Source organism: Chlamydotis macqueenii, chromosome 2, assembly GCF_036417535.1.
Source record: "Chlamydotis macqueenii isolate bChlMac1 chromosome 2, bChlMac1.mat, whole genome shotgun sequence".
Taxonomy (NCBI): domain Eukaryota; kingdom Metazoa; phylum Chordata; class Aves; order Otidiformes; family Otididae; genus Chlamydotis; species Chlamydotis macqueenii.
In genome coordinates this window covers 152544359-152566616 of record NC_141557.1, presented here as the reverse complement: position 1 = coordinate 152566616, position 22258 = coordinate 152544359, and the positions used below count along the sequence as shown (strand labels likewise).

The window sequence follows — 22258 nt, the reverse complement described above, 5'->3', positions numbered from 1 at the left end:
CATGGATCTACTGAGCCTCGCTGTGCCTTGTCGCTGTGGGTGACAGCCAGCGGCTCTGGATGTGTGTGCTGGGAGCCCCCAGCAACTCCTTCAGCTCTAAGGTACAGAGATGCCGAAAGGCAGGCTCTGACCTCTACAAACTCATCCTCTAGCTTTTGCATTGAAACTCTGACAATGCAATGAGAGACCTGGTCAGGTCCAAAGCTCCTTCCCTGTGTTGCAGGTGCATGGATTTTGCCGAGGGAGGTTGTCAGCAGCAATAAGCAATCTCCTCCATCAGCACACAGCCCTGCACCGCTCTGCCTGCCACTGGGTGAGGCCTCTTCCTCTCGGGCTCTGACTCATGCCCACATGCATGAGCAGGATGTGCATCATGGGCTAGCTCTGAGTCCCCAGCTTGGCTGCCAGCACTCTGCGGGAGCAGGCCTGCCTGTGTCCAGCAGCCAAAGCCCAGCCAGCAACCCCAAGCCGTACCCAGCACCAGGGACTGAAGCTAGATGCCACTCCAGCATCTTCCCTCCAGCACAGAAAGACATCCCAGGATGGACCATCTCCTAGCCGCAGCTATGAAAGGCCGTGCCGTCTCCAGCAAGCACAGCTTGCCCAATGAGCCTGCAGGCAGGAGGGTCCCTCACGGCTGGAGCCCAGGGCCCTTCCTGAGGTGTTGAAAGCACTCTCCCTACAAAACCACCCTTGCCCCATGCTGGAGAGAGATTTTTTTTAGGGCTTTTGCTGTGGTTGGCACATGCACGTGAAGCATCTGGGCCACAGCACGGCATGTAAAGGTGCTCCCCCTCCCGCTGAACCACAAATCCTGCTTTTCCCCATGCACTCAGAAAAAAAAAAGAAGAAGAGGAGATTGAGAAAAATGTTACCAAGTCAGGAAGTCATTCTGGAGGAGGGGGAGTAGTTCCTCTAACCTTGCACATAGGGAAAGAAAATTATTCGCTGACTTTGTCCTATTTTTTGATTTATTGTTTTGCCAGCTGCTCAGATAAAAGGACAAAGCTCTGCCTGCTCTAATGAGGCAGCCAGTCAAGCATGCCTTTGCAGCACGGAGCATCTGGCTCGGACACCAGTGATGAGCGAGGAATGGTCCCAAGAGTTCACAGGACACATCCTCCCAAATCCCTCATTGCAACAGCGAGGACTGGACACTTGCTTGTTCTTCCTCACATGGAAGTTTGAAATCTCCTGGAGATCATTAACTTCAGCAGACAGGGCTCTTACATATTAAGGATCACAAGACCATGATAAAAAATCCCATGAGTTCGCTGATTAAGCCTTTCTGTCCGCTGGGCTCAAGTCTTCATCGCCCCGGGCGCTGCGGCCGCCTCCGAAGGCTGCTGCCCTGCACAGAGCACGGCTGCTCTGCTTTGCGTCCAATCCCCACGGGGAGGGAGGGCAGCACAAAGTCCCTCCAAAATTGGGCCAGTCAGTCCTCTACAGTGGTTCCAGTTGTATTTTTGTGTTTTGGAGCATACTCCCTTTCCAAGCAAGGTAATTTAATGGAGCAGTGCCAAGCTCTACTCTGGAATTCACTGTTGCAGGATTTCGAGACTCTAGAGTACAGAGGGGGTCAAAGGCAGCCAAGCAACTGTTTGATAGGAAGGTCCTTGGAGGATGGTTAAACACCAAGGTGGGCATCAGTGGTATCATAGAATCATAGAATAGTTTGGGTTGGAAGGGACCTTGAAGATCCAACCCCCCTGCAAGAAGCAGGGACACCTTCCACCAGACCAGGTCACTCAAAGCCCCATCCAACCTGGCCTTGAGAACTTCCAGGGATGGGGCATCCACAGCTTCTCCAGACAACCTGTTCCACTGTCTCACCATCCTCACAGTAAAGAATTTCTTCTTTATGTCTAATCTAAATCTACCTTCTTCCAGTTTAAAACTGATACCTCTCATCCTATTGTTGTACTCCTCGATAAAGAGTCTCTCCCCATCTTTCCTGTAGGCCCCCTTTAAGTACTGTATCCCTGTGCTGCAGGGGGGACATCACAGGGGGAGCTCAATGGACATATGCCCTGCTCCCATGCACATCTGCAGGCATCTGCCGGTGCTTCTTCTGTGTCTGGGTGGACCTGTTGACCCGACAGCATCCTACCTTCCCCCAGATCCAGGCAGCTTGTACACAGGCATGTTGGTGGGGAGGAGCAGGATTCACCATCGTGCCTGTCAGCCAACAGCTTCACACAAGCACCAAGGTGGTTTTTACCCTTTGACCCAGGATTTGAGGGCTGTTGCCCTGCTGCTTTGCACCAATGGCTGTCAGCTGACCTTTGTGAGCCTTATTCTGCCGCCTTTGCTCACCAGGGGAAACACTTGCTCACACCAGCCATCCCACTGACCATCTGCAAAGTCACTGGCATCAGGCATAAGAGCCTTGCGCAGCCTTTTGCCCCAGATTATGTTGCCACTTTGCCCCCGGTTGCTAGCACGGCAATGAAAACTCGCGGTATTTGAACCTCGGTGAGACTATGAATCCGACTTGTTGAGACTTGATGGGCATGTTATCACAAGGCCCAACAATGGCTTTACACTCAATTACTTTTACGGTTTCTGTGATTCATCTAAATGTTTATGGCTTTGTCACTACCTGCAAGCTGAGAAAAGAAAAAAAAAATTAAAAGGAAAAAAAAAAAGCACTGTAACGAACAATTTGCTGGTGCAAGACGCTGGGTGACACAGGAGAAACTGAGCAACTACCTTAGGTGGTGGGGAAGAGTAATTTTCTGTGGTGACCAGAGCTATATTTGATTTCTTAGGCAATGTCAGCTTTTGCATGCTACATTCTTTGGCTAATGGCCAGCGCGATGTGTAATACTTTAGCCACACTGTTGTTACTTAATCCTTTCCTAATCTGCAATTTGCGCAAGAGGAGTAAAATCTAAGCAAAGCCACTGAGAACATCTCCACTAATAATTTATCAAACTTGACTTTTGTTGTTGGCAGGAGACGGCAGCCGGTGGAGGTGAATGTTTTCCCACAACAGCGCCATATGATAAACACGGGGCAGCTGATTCATGCTGGACCTATTTTCTGTCATCCACCCTTCGTGTCACCCTGATATTTCTTCGAACGATAAGCCCGCCGTGCGCTCGCAACACGCCGCCGAGGTCCCAGTTTCATCTCTTTCTGCAAATTGCACATTAATTAACCATTAATAACAGTGGGGAGTTGCAGGCAGAAATCCACACCCGCTGTGATGAGACCATGCCCGCGGTGAGCAAGCGCCTCCTTAATCGCCTGCGCTTCAGCGCCGGAGCTGCCTCCATGGCCCCGCGAGACCAGCATCCCCTGAGAGGAAAGCACATGGGTGCTCGCCAGCCCTAATCCTGCCGTAAAGAAAAGCGTTACCTCTTGCTCTATGAATTTTATTTATTTTGGTCCTCTGGGCAGCGCTTGCTGTTGTTAGAAACATGATTGCTTCATACAGTTATGTTAATGTTTGCATTTGACAGAATGTAATTGATACTTCTGCTGCTCCGGCTTCAAAGCCAAATTAGGAAATGAAGTGCTGCACATTAGCTTGTTTAGCTGCTTAAATACTGTAAATAAATACATACAGGGCAATGAAAACTAATGAGTTTTCTTTAAGGCATTTTCTAAATAGCTGGCTTCATAAAAAAAAAATGTTCCTGCTGTGAACTCATATCCTGAAGGATTTGTCGTTTTGCTGCAACAAAAAAAAAAAAAAATGATCCTGGCTGAAATCTGAACTCTGGATTTCACTTGGAGACCAGGATTTTGCAAGCTGTAGAGGAATCGTGGTAAGAGCTGCTGCAAATTTCACGGTACTTTTACAAAGAATAGTTCTAAGAGATGTTGCATGTAACAAAGCCATTTTCTGCAAGGGTTGGTTACGTGGTTACGTGTCAAACTATTCTTCTCAGAGCTTGTGAGGAAAATATTGTATTTGTAAGGAGCATTTGCACAGGATATTTCCTTGTGCTGCTAATTCTGTGCGGTGCCATAATGCTAAGCGTTGGGTTTTTTCCTTGGCAGAATGCAATAGCATGAAAAAAGTGGGGAAAAAAATCTGCTTTTACATAAAGAGATAATCGGAAGAGATTTGCCTGACAGAATGCACTCAGCACTGATGGAATAAAATTGTCTTTTTCCAGTTATCTCTCAGGCCTCCCCTTAGGGCATTAAAGCAGAGCTAAAGAAGAGCCTTGTGACCCAGCCAAGTGCAAAGAATCTTCATCTTGTACATCTTTATTAAAAAAATTGTTCTTTTCCCCCTTTTCTTTCACAAAAAAATGCATTGATGCAGAAGTGCCTTTGACTGACTTGAAGGTGTTCTCCTAAAATCGTGGCACTTTTTAGCACGAGCAGAATTGAACCTCTATCATTCCTGCTTAATTAACTGCAAATAACCTCCACAGTATCACCTGCTTGGCAAAGAGATGTTGACCTTAAACCTGAGCTTGCTGAGCTGGCTGTTTTACCTGGCGCTTTAAGAGGAAGCTGGTTTATAAATTCTGCTGTGCTACTTTAAAAGAGAATTATTGAACTGATGCCTAAAATGCAGCTGAATTATCAAGAGCTAATAAAAATATATATTTAGGATGCAAGATCTATCCTGACTGGGAGGCAGTTTGATGCGAGTTTAGGATGGAGCCCAGGATGTTGTGAAAAACTTCAACTTTTTCATGTTTTCAGCAGCAAACAGAGGAGGACTGAAGGCTCCCAGCACTCTTTGGAGAGGTCAGCAGTATCTTGCAACTTCAAGATGATGACAGTGGCCAGCTCTGAAAGAAGAGATTCAGACAGTCCTCATCCAAAAAGACCATTTAAAAATAGACAAATTATGACTCTCTCAAAAAGCAATGTATGCATTGCATAAATCAAAGTTCTCACACCCACCATCAAAGTTTAATCACTTAATATGCTGGTTCTTTCAACACACTCTGAAACTTTGTATACAATAATACAAACGATGGGGTTACGAAGCAATAGCAATTTATTCTGCTGCACAAACGGATGTTGCATTATAATCCCTAAAGCAACACAGAGGCTGTTTGCAGATGTTACTACAATTTGGCGTTTATTTTAATTGCTCTGCAGTGTAGCTCATGTGAAATATGGTCATGGGATGACCTACACATTCACCTACTAAGGGTGACTTAATTGCAAGGGAGGAAAATAAAAAAGTGTTCTGAAAGTTTTCAAGGTTTTACCAAAACACACAGCTCCTGCAGTTGTTTTAAAGGGATGCATCAGGGCTTCTGTCCAAGCCCGAAAGCACGGCAGGGCAGGGGGTAATTTAATCAGCCAGGCTATGTGACGCATGTATTTTTACAAGTCTTGCAAGCATAACATCAGTAAAGTAACTTGAGATATTTTGGTGTCTGACATTCACTCAGCAAGTGCTAAGAAAATATGCTTACTGCACAGATTGCTGGTTTCTCAGGGTGGGAGGCACGGTGCCTAATGAAAGTCAGTGCACTTGGCTTTATCATCCACCAGGTCCCTGCTCCCTCCTTCCCTCTTTCCACTCCCCTTCTCGAAGCAGAGCCTATTTAAAAGTTGCTCCTGCTCAAAGAGCTGCCTGGAAGCAGTTGCTCTGGTGAACAGATTTCAAGCAAAAGGACAAAGTTAAACATGAGGCAAAATATAAATAAAAATGAAGACTCTCTTCCTCCTCCTCTCTACTTGTGAGCGATGATCTCACCGCTCCGGGTGGATTGCAAGGGTGGCTTGATCTCTTTCAGGAAAGCACATTCTCTAACTTTGATACTGCTGCTATTTATACTCCTCTCTTGTTGCCACAAAGAAAAGCAGCTCTAATAATCTCTCCCTTCATTTTTAACAGCAGCCTCTGTGCTGCCTTCCGGCAGGGGGGTCGAGCCCCGGCCCGCTGGCTCTGGCTCCCCGTTAAACCCAACACTCCTGACCGCGGCCTCTGCTTCTGGCTGCTCGCTTTTAGACACCTGAGATCTGATTTTCCACTGGCTTGAGCATCACATCCCCGCGCACACAGGTGCAAGGTGACAGCTCTGCGGTGCCGTAGCGTTGTCTGCTCACGGGGGACAGATGGAAATGAATGCACGTGCTGAAAGGCAATAGGGCTCCTTCCTAAAGTTCAGAGGCAGGGCTGTAACTCCTCTCCCCCGTGTTTATCAGAGGAATAGGACACCCCGTGTCACACAGCTCTGGGGACATCTCAGGCCCTTTCCATCCCCCAAGAGGCAGGAGCCATTCCCTGTCCCCACTCCTCTCCACGGGGATTTAACCCCAGGCAGAGCTGGGGGAGTCAGGGCTCAGACCCCAGCAGCTCAGGTGCGACAGGGCACGTATGGGATCATAGATGAGCCGAACCTCTCTGAGGTCAAACCCCGTTTTTTCAGGTTAAACCAAACATGCTCAAGCTGCGTTCCCTTTGAGACGCTGCAAGAAATGAGGACAAACATTATGAAACCAAGTTTATTAAAACTTTCTACAAGTCAGACTTTATCATCCAGGTTTCCACATACATATACATATTTACAAGTTGGACATAGTGTTTTTAGCTTTTCTGGCAGAGTTTTCTACCAATATATACAACTGTACTGTTTTTCATAGAAGGGTTAAACTGTATCACAGATACAAATGTCAAGCAATCATGAGAGGTTTAGTGCAACGGAGAGCTGTAGCGCCCTGCTCTTAATGCTCATGATTCTGTCAAGTTAGTATTGCCAACAATAATTCACATTAAATTGCTCTTCGACATCTCTTATTAGGACAAACGAAGTACAACAGAACAAGAAAACAAAACCCCAAACAGTAAGGTATGTACAAAGTACACAGCCCATGAGGTATACACAGTATTCTCACAAGGGGTGGTGGGACTGCAGCTTGCCGGGGGTTAACCCTTAAAATTTACTTCACTCGAACTGTGCCGTCTTGGGGATGCACGTTACCCAACTCCCCGGCCATTTCAGAAGCCGCACTCTCGCCTAAGGCGAATGGATATCTCTTCGCATAAGCCACTGGACACAAATGTGAAATGAAGCAGAAATTTTAGGCAGGACTAAGCCTTACTTACCCCCAACCCAGGAAGCTAATGATTTAGATATATTAATTATCCACGCACATTGGAAAGACTATGAATAATCATGCAAAAAAAAAAAAATTCAGGGAAAAAAAAAAATTGGAGCTGGAGGCAAACAACATACCTGAAAAATCAACTAAGGGCGTATGGAGATTTTACTCTTAAGACTAACATTTTTGGGGGGAGTAGGGGAAGAGGAGAGGGGATGTGATGTTTTTAAGAGTTGAGCCTGTAGGAAAACACAACCGTGTTTACATGTACTGTACAAAATACCCCTTATCGTTTTCCAGGGGAAGGCGCCCCAGCCAATAGTGTTACGGTTTGGTAAACGGATATGGTTTGGCACTCGGAGCTAACGAGACCTGCTACTTGACAAGCTCGCTGAGGGCATAAAGTTATCTAGGCTACACCATGGTAACGCGAGGCTTAAGTCTATTTAAAATGCTTTCCCGGTCAGCGAATGGAATCGGAGGGGATCCGGCTGGGAGATCCACTGGTTTCTGCTTCGGAAAGAGCCCTGGCAGCGACTTGTCTCCCGGGTGGATGTAGGGGCTTCATGCCTCTGAAAGCAAGATCAGCTGGAGGAGCAGCGGCGAGCAGGCAGCTGGCCGTGGTGGGTGAAGACCTCCTTCCCTCATCTGTGCGCTTACAGTCAGAAAGCTACTTTGCAAGCCGGCCGGTGTGGCACACCAAGTCGATTCCCCTTTTTACCCATTTCTGTCAGATTTGCTCAGTTAGAGCGTGCCTCACGCCCCCCACCTCCTAAGTGTCACGGCCAGGACTCCGCACGCCCGTCGCCACCGTGGGAAGGCAGAAGGGGCTTCATTTCTGTCTCACACCTCACCAGCCATAAGGCTCTGCAGCCAAGATGCAGCCAGTTACAGCAGCAGAGGGTGTGGGAGACAGGAGAAAAGCCGGGCGGCTCTCACAAAGCTGCCAGGGTCCTTCAGGGTCAGCGGGACGGACCTACCAGCGAAGCAAGAGGATGAAACTCTGAGTATGCTCAGGGAGCAGAGATCTACAGGTTGGCGTTTTGTTTTAAACAAGGTCACTTTTCTGACCATACTGGCACTTTAAGATGCTGTTGAGTTTGCAAACATGGAAAAACGAAACCCTACAAAGACGCCGGAGGTGAGGACCGCTGAGGTTTTTGAGATTTCGGTGTTAGCAGAAGAAGGAACTAATATCGTCACTGTCTCCGTGGTATTCTGGAACAATCTGATCCAAAGTTCCCGACTCCTGGTCTGTATATCCAGGCTCCAAGACTGCCTCGAACCAAGGGTGAAGCAAGATCTCCGGAGCAGTGAGTCTTTCAGAGGGCTCCCGCCGCAGAAGGCTGCGGATGAGGCATCGGGCTTTGGGGGAGACGTGGTCCGGAATACAGAACTGTCCACGCCGGATTTTGGAAAACAGAGTGCTAGGGTCCGAGTCATGGAAGGGATAGCGTCCCACCAGCAGGGTATAGAGCATCACTCCCAAACTCCACACGTCGGCCGATTTCCCAGAGTAAGTCCCTGTTGTGTTTAGGATCTCGGGGCTGACGTACGCCGGGCAGCCATGCTTGTCTGAGAGCGCATCATCTTCACCTTTGATGATGTGTGTGTCTTCCAGGCTCTCCAGCCGCAGCTGAGTTCTGGGGAGGGCAGGAGAGGAAGCCACGGGTCAGAAATAGTGACACCCAGGCACGAGCAAGCACGGCAAGCCCCCTGCCCCACCATTCCCCGCTCCCCTTCTCCCATCACAAAGGAAAAGGAGAGGAAAAACTTTTTAATACACAGCGGAGAAGTGGCCTGGAGTCCCAGATCGGTGTAATGGAAATGCAGCTACGTGCACCAGGCAGGCGCTCAGCGACGCCTGCTTCTTTTATTTACTGGGGATTTTAGAAACACAGAGGGCTCTCGAGGAGAGCCAGCAAGTCACCTGCTATCTACGCAAGTTGCGCTGCCACTGCAGGGGGTTAATGGGCTACAGGGCACCCTACACGCCGCTACTTGCGGTTCAGGCTTTGGGCAAACAGTGTCCAGCTGCGTGATTTTGCAAACCGCAACGTCCAGCTCCCTTCCACGCTTGCGGGAATCATCGGCTCTCCTGAGTTTCGTATTTTATTTTCTAATTGGAACTTTTTTAATTATTATTCTCTTTGCCTTTCTGGAGGGCACCGCCGCACCCGCCACCTCCCAGGTGGAGATGGGTCCACCCCGACCTCCTGTTTTGGGGGCAAAGGGGAGCTTGGCACCCACGAGGAAGCCATCGCACGGGCTCCGCGCTGCCTTGCAGCTCGATGCGCCTGGGCTGCAGCCTGTCCTCAGCCTGACCTCGCCAAATACCCATTGGTTCTGCAAACGGAAAATATGACTCAACAATGAACTGTGGGCCCGGGATTGGCTGCGGGAGCCCTGAAACTGCACCTGTGCCGGAGAGCCCCGGTCTGCCTGCCATTGCTTAACCCTCTTCTTGCCAAATGGGATGCACATGACACTCGCCTGTGCAACGCGTTATTTCCAAATGAGCGAGACTGTGTGCAATGTAACATTTCAACAAACGTTTCATCTTCTGATGGGCGGGAAAAGCTGCAATAGTTTCCCTCAAAGGAATTACTTTTTTTTTGCACGTCAACATATGGTTGTTTCTGTTTAAGAGCGGCAGTGCTGGTTATTTTTTTTTTTATCATGTTTAATAAATGATATCCTGACAAAGCGCTAGCTCAGTTAAAAAAAAAAAAACACACGTGTTTTCTTCTGCTTCTGTAATATCACCTCCAGTTTCACCAAATTAAGCACAACTCCGTTACAGCTTTTACTTATTTTTTTAGCTTTTCACGGGACAAGCTGCTAGTCAGAGTCAGTTTTGCTGCTTAAAAATGTATTTCTGGCTCTGCCACGTGTGGTGAGGCACTACAAGAGCAGCAAACACTCCAGAGAAATACTGAATTATTTCCTTAATCTAAATTTAACAACTAGATTCTGGATCTCCTTCCTATAAACCCAGGCTTTAGGCTAAGTTTTACCAAAGTGCTATTCTTCAGTGCAGGATTCCCAAAGCAATAGTTAAGCGTGTCCCACCTTCCCTCTGGTGCATGCCCACATCCACGGGCACAGAGGGCACAGAAAGCACTGCCACCGGTAGTGGAGGAGGGATAAAAGCCCTGAAGGACACTGTCGGTCTTCCCTTAGCAGCGTCACCCTGTCCGCAGGGGATTTCAGCAAGGAGACCCCTCCCCAGTTCCCCTCTCCCGATTCGGCTCTGCCACCAGACAGCTCTCCCGGGCGCGAGGAGGGACTGAGCTCTGTCCCCCGACACCTCCTGCTCCCCCAGCTGGGCCGTACCCAGTCGCCTCAGCTCCCTCCTCTCCTTCACTCTGCCTTTTATTCATTTTACGCTGAATGAGTGGCACACATGACATCTTCTGGCGCTAATGAGCATTTGAACTATAGTCCCTTTGTCCACCAGCTGGTTTCACTGAACTTCTGCTGAATGAGAGGAACCTCCCAGTGAGCTTCCTCCCTTTCGTCAGTCGAGACCAAACCAAGAGGGAGTGCATACCGGTCAGATCCGTGACCTACTACTGCACGTGATGCGGACCTACTCGGATCACTTGCAGGTGATGCCCGGCTGACACGGCTGTTTCCACTCCCCCGGACGCTTTTTGCGTCTCTGGATGTGGCATTCCTCGCGCCCCACTCACCCCAGGGCTGGCTGGTGACAATCGCTTACCTTTCTTCATTAGAGAAGACAAATTTCCTGAGCTTGAGGTCACCGAGGACGATGGCTGACTGGTGGCAGTGAGCTACAGCAGAGACAATCTGCTTGAACAGCCGGGCAGCCTCCTCTTCCCTCAGCCTCTTGCAACTCCTCACGTAGGAGTGCATGTCCCCAAAGTCCTTTTCAAAGAACACATAGGCCTTGGTATCCCCAAGGATGACTTCGACGACCCCGGTGATGTTTCTGTGTGACGGCAGCTGAATGTAAGGCCGGATCTTGTCCTGGTAGTGTTTGAGGGGGAACACCTGCGAAGAGGAAATTAAAGCAAAATTCATTCTCAAGGGCGTTGAAAGCAGCCGCTCGCGTAGCAACTCTCCCCAAACAATGACGAGGGAGCTGGAGGGGAGCCAGGGTCGGGCAGAAGCACCGCGCAAAGCGGTTACCGAGCCCCTGCCTGCTCATTTTGTATTGAAAAAGGTGCGGGGGGGGAAACAAAAAAAAAAAAAAAGAAATTAAATAAGCCAAACCACCACCCTCAAGGATTTTGGGGAAGGTACTGAGAGGTAACGCGGAGTTACAGCTTACTTCCAGCGCGGGTAAATCGGTAAATCCCCACTCCAGGCGTTTCTAAGCGGGTTTGGTGGTTTGGTTTTTTTTTTTTTTTCCAAGGCTTTTCCGGAGTCGAGCAAAACTCCGGGAAGCGGGAGGATTCCCCCCCGCCCTACACACACACACACTCCCACCCTCCCCATCCGCGGCCGCGGAGCTCGGCGCTCACCTTGCAGCGCAGCTCCCGCCCGGAGCTGACGCTCAGCGCCCTGGACACCTGCTCCCGCTCGGCCAGCGGCAGCAGCAGGTACGAGGCGATGAGGCTGGGTCCCGCCGCTCCCCCGCCGGCGGGAGAAACCGGGGGACAAGGCGAGGTGGGAGCGCTCAGGCAATCCGGGGGTCCGCAATCGGCCAGGCGAGGCTGTTTGGCGGCAGAGGGGGGTGATGGCGGGGTTTCTTCCGAGGGGCCGTCGTGGAGGGGTTGGAGCCGCTTGGCCGGAGCGCGGCGGCAGCGGGCGGCCGGCAGCAGGGACGCGGGGCGGCTCATGGAGGGGGGGAGCGGGGGGGAGCGGGCGCGGAGCTACGGGCGGGCGGTGCGCGCCGGGCGCATCCCTTCTCTCTTCTTTCTCCTGTCTCTCCCCTTCCGGCCGCCTCCACCATCTGCTGCCGACTCGGCGCTAAAGTAGTTGGGAGGCTTTTTAAAAAAAAAAAAAAAAAAAAAAAAAAAACGGAAAAAAAAAACCCCAACCGGTGATTCTCCTCCTCCAGCCTCTGACGCACGGGGAAATGGGAGGAGGGAGGCTCGGACACGCCTGCTCCGCTCCGCCCGATGCTCGCTGCGCTCCCCGGCCCCAGCGGGTCACGCAGTCAGGCGGGACGGGCGGGGGACCCGCCCGTCCCGCCTGACTGCGTGACCCGCTGGGGCCGGGGAGCGCAGCGAGGACCCCCCCCAGCAAGACCATCCCACGTCCGACACAGCCTCCTGAGGATGGCAGGACCTGGAGGGGTCACCTCTTGCTTTTGGGATTCACCTCTGGCAAGCCCCGTGCGCTCACGAAACCCTCAAGCCTTCATCTCCCGCTTGAAGCAGAAAGAGAGAGGCAGGGACGTTTGGTTTTTATTTTTTCCAAGCAAAGCCAAGCGATAAAAGTCACCATCAGCGAATTATTTGGGTTGGAAGGGACCTTAAAGATGAAATTCCAACTCCCTGCCATGAGCAGGAACATCCTTCCACTAGACCAGGTCCTTCAAAGCCCCATCCAACCTGGTCTGGAAAACTTCCAGCCATGGGGCATCCACGACATCTCTTCCCCCAAAGGCAGCCCTGGAAATGGCAGCAGCGGGTTTATCTATGACCAGCATGTGCCGCTGGGAAGTGGTGCCAGAAATTTCGGATGCCGCTGCAGCACTTTCGAGAGAGCATCGCCTCGTGCAGTGTGTAAAAACAAAAAGTTAAGCCAGGCTGATTGTGGAGAGAAAGCAAGCCCAGCTCCATTCCCACCAGCTACACATTTCCTGTGGCTTCTCCCCAGCCCCAATTCTTGCTTTTCACTAATCACTAATTAACCATCGTTCACCCCAGGGTTTGCATTACGAAGCTGTCGTGTATTTACCACTGTTTGTTCACGAGCATGGACATAATGTGCACCATCAGAAATACTTTGCCTTGGGTGTTTCCCATGTTAAAACTAGCTGCTCTCCCAAAAAAGAATAGCACCGAGAGCAAGCAGCAGCCAGCAGCTGAAGTGACCTGTTAGGAGCAGAGAGTCGAGCCCAGCGGCCACCATCGGGCTCAGAAGTGTGGGTTCAAAGGCATAGATTTGCAGCCAGGACTCTTAATAAATAGAAGAAAAACAAGAAAAAAACAGACAACAAATCATCCCTGGAAAAAATTGCAGACAGCTGTAGTTTTGACAAGAGAGGTTCAGAAGGAAACTCTCCAGCTTTTCTGTTTACATATATGCAAATTTTCTGTAATTCAGTGCTGAGGCTTCCCTAATAACACAGGGAGCCTACGTTTTCTTATTCTGTAGGATCAGTTCCTATCCTGGGTTTGTTTCCCCAGCCCTGGTCTGTTTAAGCAGCAGCAAGGGCCCGGGACAGGCCCCCCCCAGCTCCGAAGCCGGTGATGCCACGCGTGCAGGTATTTGCTGAGATTCCTGATAGATAACTGCACGGCAAACCCGTGCATGCCTTCAGCTACTTCTAGTGTATTTTAAGAAACACATGAAACTCTTGTGCGGGATGACTCATAGCATAGCAGTCCCATTAATGCATTTAAACTTAAAATGCATATGCCATAAAGGGATATCCCAGGGCCTGCATTTTCCCTTTCTTTCCCCGCCCCCCCCCCCCCCCCGAAATATAATTCCGTTAATGTCTGCAGATTGTTTTGGAGCAATTCACCACAACTCTGAAAGCACGCTATTTTATTTCATTTCTCTCATAGGTAAAACACGCGTGAGTATCCATCAGACCTTTGTTTTACTTTTCCCTTCCTGGAAGTTTTATGATTGGGCTGCCACTGCCGAGTGAATTTAGCTGGTAGGATGCTGCGTGTGTGGGCTGCTTCCTACATCTGAGTTAGTGCAAAGTGGGGGGGTGTCAGTGCTTTTGGGGACAAAGGAAGGGTGTAGACACATCAAAATAGCAATGGACGTACATAAATGTACTCACGGGCGTTATTAGCGTATAACAGCACCCCTGCAGCTCTTTCAGACTGCGATGCAGCATGAGCAGGAGTGAAGATGTCAGTGTAATAACCAAGGTGTGCACTGGGGCCCTGGGAGATGTCCCTCTCTCAGCTCCTGTGCCAGCTCGCTGTCCCCACTGAGGAGAAGGCCCATACTGAGGATCCATTTGCAGGCATCCTTGGAAGCTGCATCCTTCACTTTCCCAGCGTCCCCCCCCATTTCAAGCCTCTCAGAGGCTGCAGTTGGTCACCTCATGCTGGCCCCGTGCCACCAGGACCAGCACTGGTGCTTGGTTCAGGCTACTGACACCCAAATGGCAGACGGGACCCATTGGTCCCGAGGAAGGGCAAAAAGCTCCCCTCCTCATCCTGCCCACCCAAAAAACACATCTGGGGGGTGAGAGGAGAGCACAGCACAGAGGTACGCGCGGCGTTGCATGCCGCAGTCCTGCCGCAGCCTCTTCTCACGGGAATTCCCAGATTTCACGCTCTCTGAGGGTGTCCCTGCTAACTGGAGCACAGAAACGGGGCGTGCAGTCCCCAAAGGCCAGAAAAATATAACCCCTGGGCAATTCATCCCAGAAGTGCTGGTGGGTGCACTCTCCCAGCTGGCTGCATGGACCAAATTTCAGTTGTCAACATGTGGCTGAGATGAACCCAAGCTTAAACCTTCCAAGTGTCAGGTCTTTGCAAAACGGGGGCAGTTTGTCACAGCAGAAAAGCTTCATTGCTTCTTTAAACGGCCTGGCATGCTTTCAGGTGCTCAAAGCATTAATGTCATAAACGTATAGGAGCAATTATTAACCAAATTAATAATGCTGACTACTTTATTCTCAGTGTTATGTTTTGGGTATGGATCATGAGAAAAGATCCACATCCAGACTCCTCTCCATCCATGCCAGATTCATTCCAACATGCAGAGCAGAGAAATGATTCCCAGTTTGGCTTTTCTGTTTTTTCTACTTTTGGCTGATCCCCAAAATGCAAAAAAAAAAAAAAAAGAAAAAAAGAGATGCCAAGGATAGTGTCTGATGACCTGCACGGCATGGTGCTTCTCAGAGGGCTGAAACTTGTCCTCCTTACCCATCTCCACCTGTGCTTGCACGCAAGCCTGGTGTGGTTATGAGCCAGTGCAGAGAACAGGAGGAACTCCAGGGAGAGGTTTGTGAAGAACAGAGGAACTCTTGCAGCATTTCAGTATCAGAAGATTTTTGCAGAATATGGGGCTACTACACTTGCCATCGCGGTCTCTTGTTCACTGTAGGTCACGCCACAGGCTTTTAAGCATCCGGGCATATCTCCTGCATTTGTCCCTTCCTGAAATCAAAAGCCATTGGGGCTCTTCCTTCTAGTCCCTGAACAAGCCTTCATCATTCCATCTCCCTTCCCCCAAAAAGATTTTTTGGGGGCTACCTGCTTAGCATACGTGAGATGAATACTAGCATGGCAATTCTCAGCTGTGCCTGCGGTGAATTTGAGTCTGAACGGCTTTACATTCCTTCCAAATGCACCAAGGCAGTGTTACACATCTCCAACGGAGAGCACTGTAAATCATTGCGGAGCACAAATCAGTGCAGAATTACACGTATAGACCTAACTTTGGGATAAAACATTGACTCTGTGGATGAGTCTTGCTACTCAAGCACCAGAAAAACGAGCCGCTGTGAGCCAGCAAACTACAAGGAACCAAACACCCAGCCTTGAATGCTCTGATAGGGGCCAGGTCCCAGCGAGGTGGGGCAGGGATGGCCTTTGGGAGTACAGATCGGTAGTCTTTGTGCTTGGCAAAGGACAGCAGTGTGCAACAGGCACCTTCCGAACACTAAGGAAGTCTGAGGAGCTCCCCATCAAAGGACATTACAAAATCATTACAAAAAGTAGATCCTGCCTTGGAAAAGCAGGACTGCCTGCTGTCTCCTCTCTTCCTGGAGTCCCTGCTGCTAGGTGAGGAGCTGGGACTGGAGCAGAAACAAGATCCTGTGGGATGTGTATCACAGATCTGGCATATCCCAGTAGAGGGAAGGGTCTTGCCCAGCACAGATTTGCCAGAGCTGTGTCAAGCTGAATGTTGCTCTTCATATATTTTTTCTCTTTTTAAAAATCAAACAGCACCATTGCATCTGCTAGATGAAGTTTTAAGAATCCAGAATTTCTCATGGTCAGGCATTGACATTCCCTCTTCCTGGCATGTTATTTTGTTTAGGGGGATTTTTGTTATGTGGTGTTCAAGCATCTACCTGTCTCGTCCTCAGCCAGTGCCTGCATTCACCTGAACAGCTGCTTTTCCTTAGATGCTCACAAAATTATCTCCGCTGCTCCAGTTCTCTGACCCTTTATCTTTGTAACTAGAACAGGCAGAGGCAATGAGAATTGTGTAACCATCTCCCCACTTCCCCAGTGCTTGGGACAGGTCTGGTAACTTTGATAATATGTCTCATGGGATACACGGAGTAAATCTCTATTAGATTAGGACACTTATAAATAAACTGGCTGCATGCTATGGGAAGAAATTTAAAAGTCACTATTTTAGTTATCAGATGAGAGAGGCATGACACACAAATACTTCAGCTAATATTAAACTATCAGGCAAATGATGAAAAATAAATATCTTTATTTTACAAGTCATCTCAAGCCATGTAATGAAACTTAAACTGCTGCTAGGTTGAAAGCCAGCAATTTAAAACCAGTGGGTCGTCCATAATCTACTGGTGCACAGAATCCCCCTGCACAGACAGGGCTCAAAGAGTAGTTGTGTGGCCAGGTGATAAAGGACTTAAAAGAAATGTTTTTTATAGCAGGAATGGCATCTGTGATAAATCCACAACCATCCTTAGACACTGTGGAACTCAGCGGCAGATCTGTGTTAAGATATAAAACACATGATGAGCACATAGTGACATCAAAAGAAGGGCGATGTAATGGTGTTCAGATGTCTCCCCTCAGAAGCTGCTCTGAGGGTTGCTGTTGCTAGGAAATCTAAATAATTCCCTTTTGATAAGCCAGCTGTTATCATATCCCAGGAGTCTCATGAGCAGCACCTCCTGACTTTGGTCCTTTGTGGACTAAAGAGCATGAAGACTTCTTCTGTTGCTTGAAAGACGTGTGAAGGTTCAGGTTTTAAACCTCAAATCCTGTTTTTACTTCAGAAGTGGATTGCACAAGCGGACAGTGAATGAGTGTCTCTCCGTTTCCCTTGCGGTCAGAGAAGATCCTATTCATACTGAGTTTACAAGCAAACACTTCCTTTGGTAAGCTTCCCGTGCAATTCAATTCATGTGCGTGCTTTCAAGCTCTCTCTTCGGGTCTGGACTAACATCAGAATAAGCGAGTGAGGCAGGCTCTCTCCTCAGCTCACCGCAGCATTTTCTGCAGCATTTTGAGATGATGAAACACAGTGTTCTCTGTGCATTGCTGCAGTCCTGTTAAGTCACGGAGATTACTCATGCATCGAGAGGCTAAGGCACATACATGGGTCCCTACGGTATGATGTACACACATCCCAGAATTTTACTTGCTTAACAATCAATCTAGTGTTTTTACTTCTTATAGTTACTGGCTGGCAGCTTAGAATCCTCTGGGACCTATACACGGGATTCTCCTCTGAGCATTGCTGTGACCACGTTGTGTGTTTGAAATAATGTGTATTAACAGTAAGTACTTTATGACCAGAAAATACACCATTATTTATGGAAGACTTGGAATTTGCAGTCAGTACTAGTCTGTACTTGCAGTGAGGAGCCATCAGCTTAAGGCTTTGGCTGTAGCAAGAAAAAGGAAGACCTGTCCTTAGGATACTCTAACATTGTCCACTGCAGGAAGCCCCTTTCCTAGGTGCATCTTCTTCACTGTATGACAGAGCACTATCCACTATGGAAATGTTCAGTTAATGGACCACACACTCCCTCGGGATCCATACATGGAGATTTTTAGGGAAGGTGGAGATTAACATTAACATTCACTTGAAACTGCAGTGGAAGTTAATTAAGTTGCAGAGTGAATTCTAAGCTAGTTTTGACCACAATACAAGAGCTATTCTTGAGAAAAACGTCATGAGGTACTTGTGACCACAGGTAGGTAAGACCTTTGTCATCAGCCACTCATGAGGAAACATGAGTATGTCCAAGAGGACATTGTCTAAAATAAGGCAGTGTGTTGGCCTTTGCTGTTGAGTCATCGGTATCACTTCCTGCAGCCCTTGCTTTTGCTCCGGGTATTTCTCAAGAGAGCACTGACTTAGCCTAGTCTTTTGATTCTTCTAGAATGAATAAGATCACAGCTCCGGAGCAGTAATGATGAATATGTCCTTGATTCAGAGCAATGTGCTCCTTTTAGCACAAGTGTGCTAAATCTTCCACGAGATGCTTGCCTGATTAGTTTTTATCTTTACACGTCATGACTCCGCTGATTGGAAAACTTCAGAGAGAGTCTCTAGCTGTAAAATGGAGAATTCCACTTCACGGGGAGAATCTGTTCAAGTGAGAGAGCTGTGTTAATGGCTCATGCCTCGGGGTACCACTGAAAGCTGCTGCATATGGATTTCTCTTGCCTTTTCTTTATTTTAATGTTTGATTAGACATTTCTTTAATCACTGAAAATACTGTGTGCAACTCCTGTTCTCTGGCAGAGACAGATTCTCACCAGGTTTCAGCGACAGACCCTTCTCAGCTACACTGAGGTTTGCTGCATTTGTAAAGCACCCCTTATGGAAAAGAAAAAAAAAAACCAACACACCTCACCTCTGAGTTTCTTTCCTTAAATATTGTTGCAAAATTTCTGACGTCAAACAATGAGACACACATTACCCTGTGAACTGTTAACATATGCCTGTTTACATATGATATCTTATAGCCAAAACAGATTAAGATTGGAAGGTTTAACTGCTGTTGAGTTTCCACTTCTGTGAATCATACAGATCAGCTTATTCATCGCAGACACTTATTTTTATTCCTTAACTCTTTCAAGCTACTTCTATCCAGAGCGGAGTTTATTGGGGACATAGGACACATGGGAAGAGAGAGGTCACAACTGCGTAACAAACCCCCAAACTTTGTGAATGAACGCACAAAGAGCACGGCCACCCCAATGAATCGGTAGTGGTTTGTAACTTCCATCAGGTCAGCTGACAGGCACAGAAGCCTTCTCCAACTGCCAAGGCTAGTCTGTCCTTCCACCTAGTAAAGTGTCAGCTCTAATTCATGCTGATGACCAAGCCTGTAATCTTTCAATTTCAGAAGGAAAATTACTTGTAAGAACTAACAAGAGAGAACCAGCCATGAAAAATCCACTGGATTGCTTAAATTCCAGGTTCAGAGAAAGAAAAAAATTCACTCATCTTGCATTCCTTGGATGTTATCATACAGTTTAAATTCAGCAATGCCAAACATTCTGGGGACAACTTCACTGATTTCAGTAAATTCAGGCAGTATTCTGTAGCAGCTGAATCTATGCCTTGCATAGCTGATTTTGCTGAGACTCATTTAAGTACTCTCATCAGCAAGCCTAATGCAAGTGCATGAAGTACTTGTCTTTTTCTGGATAATCTGGCTGTGGCCGTACTCGAAAGGAGGTATCTCCGATGACAAAAGAATGAAACCTGTCTCTATTTAAATACACATGCCTCTTCACCTCACCTGTGATTGTCAGTAAAGCTAAGCAGGGAAGTGGTGCCCCAAATGAGTCCATTTCTTTCAAGTGAAGACTGAGAAGGATTTCAGAATTTAGGCTGCCCCTGCGCTTGCTGTTCAGGCTCTCTGATTTACTGGTGCTGCCTAGCTTAGCTTAGCAAAGGAGAGAAGGAAAATAATGTATTTTGAGGCAGGAATATGAACATTGAAAAATACCTTTCCACTTAGAGTGGCACTAAGTGACTGCTTGACTATTTGTTCTCTTATTTGAAGTGTTGCTTCAGATTTGTTTGGGTTTTTTTCTCCCATCTGCATCATCCTAAGCAGGCAGTTCACATTAATACCTGTGGATTAGCTGATGCAGAGATAGATTGACTGCAGGTTCCACTGGGGCCACCAGCACTGCTGTGGGTCAAGCCTCTCTCTAACGTACGACAACAAGGTGTAACCAAGACAGCAATCTCCCTTACAGCATTACTCACTGGAACATGAAGGTAATGACCATATCAGGAACTGCAGCTATCTGAGGGTGTACTGGTACAAACACCACAGGTAGTAAACCAAACCTGCTGCCACCAGTTTGTCAGTACAATTAATCTGGGTATAATTTAGCATTTATAATGTTATGTGTTTTTGGAAGGCATACTGGAGCATGGATCAGTTGGAGAGGGTCCAGAGGAGGGCCACAAAGATGATCAGAGGGCTGGAGCACCTCTCCTATGAGGACAGGCTGAGACAGGCTGTTCAGTCTGGAGAAGAGAAGGCTCCGAGGAGACCTTATAGCGGTCTTCCAATACCTCAAGGGGGCCTACAGGAAAGACGGAGAGAGAGTCTTCAGCAGGGCCTGTTGTGACAGGACGAGGGGTAATGGTTTTAAAATAGAGTGAGATGATAGATTTAGATTAGATATTAGGAAAAAAAAATTACATTGAGGATGGTGGAACACTGGAACAGGTTGCCCAGAGAGGTGGTGGATGCCCCATCCCTGCAAACGTTCAAGGCCAGGTTGGACGGGGCTCTGAGCAACCTGGTGGATTTGGAGATGTCCCTGCTTCTTGCAGGGGGGTTGGACTAGATGACCTTTGAAGGTCCCTTCCAAGCCAACCCATTCTATGATTCTATGATTCTGTCTAGACACCTACACCTAATCTGACATGCAACACTGCAGCCATGTAAAATGTATGTACGTCTTTGCATCTGAAAACTTGAGAGACTGATTACCGCTAGGGATTGGATTAGATCCACCAGGACAACGTTAACACGCCTCTGTCAGAAACCGCAGAGATTGTTTAACTAATGCAAGTTTCTGTTTCTGAGTTTTCTGCGTATAAATGGTGCTGGCGTAAATTTAACCACAAACTTAAAGATGAAACAAAAAGCTATGAACAGTTTAGGACATTCCCTCCTCTCCCTTTTTTTATTTTTTTGACAAATGCTGTAGTTACCATCCTCCCTTGTGGTATTTAACTGAGAACTGGGGACTTATCTTAAAAACTACTGGTTTGAGACCTGAGATGTCTTAAAAGGGACCTGATTTTTACACATAAAAATACAAACAAGTGCATACTGCTCAACTGTCCCCCAGTCTCTTTCAGCTATTTCAGCTGGGCTTCCACAGACAGAAGCACCCATGATCACTGCTCTGTTTTGAAAAGACGGACCTTTGGGGTTAGACCACATTATGAAAATTACCCAGCTAATTCCCATGAAGTGTTTTGAACACAAAAGCTCAGTGCAAATAATAATGGTTCGGTTCCCTTTCTTAGCTATGAAATCAGCTTACAGATTAATATTCTTCTATTACAAAATAACCATTTCAGTTTGAAGTGGTTTGCACACTTAAGTGCAATTGGGGTTAATAATGGTCTACAAAAGGAAAGCTGTTAGCAAACAGCAACCCAGACTGAAAAGCTTAGCGTTTATATACCTTAGCTACGTTTTACACTAAATGTCAGATCTTAAATTCAGGAAAATGACCTAGGAAAATACCATCTAACCAGCTAAGGATCCCGGAGCTCAAAGAAACCTATGTTTTCTGCTTCACATATGCCAAGAGATAACCGCCATCTAGCCACCAAGGCAGCTCCTTTTACCTATGGCTATTTCTAATTTATATATGTAGTGCGCTATTTGCTAGATGTGTTCAGATCAATCTAGAAAATAAATATGGAGTGTCACAAAGTTTAAGTTCTTTTTTGGATCTGTGCCCAAATGCATAGATAACTGAAGCTCATGTAAAAGGAGATTAACTGCTTTTCAGTTCAAGGCATATGGATACAATGTATTTATATTTTCTACAAATTGGTTATTGGAATAAATTTGTAAATAACTGTACTCTCCTAACCTACAATATTCAGGTAAAGGACCCCTGGGACTTCCAAACACAAAAAGCTTCTGAATCTCAAAAGAAAAGTGTAAGTTAGGGCAGAGCGTTCAATAATTACAAAAATGAGGCCAAGATCCTGAAAGTGAGTGGTAATTTTGTGTGTCCACACGCAAGGTACAGATGTGCAGCACTTCCTGCAAATTAAGCTCTATTACGGTTTCCTGAGGTTTGTATTAAAACAGGGACACGCTCCCAAGCAGGGTATATGACTTGGGTAAATCCTTGGTCAGAGTGCCCTGCTCCGACTATGCCCAGCGGTTACA

The 22258-nt window shown here is 47.7% G+C and overlaps 1 protein-coding gene across 1 annotated transcript; it reads right to left on the bottom strand.

Annotated features, from left to right (window-relative positions):
* Window positions 1–6421: 6421 nt before the first annotated feature.
* Window positions 6422–12020, bottom strand: TRIB1 (tribbles pseudokinase 1). The gene is made up of 3 exons (XM_086741265.1): window positions 11523–12020; window positions 10757–11049; window positions 6422–8675 (listed from the first exon to the last, which is right to left on the bottom strand). The coding sequence occupies exons 1-3, from the start codon at window positions 11838–11840 to the stop codon at window positions 8207–8209; spliced, it is 1080 nt and encodes a 359-aa protein (XP_086597391.1). The 5' UTR covers window positions 11841–12020; the 3' UTR covers window positions 6422–8206.
* Between the last annotated feature and the right edge of the window lie 10238 nt (window positions 12021–22258).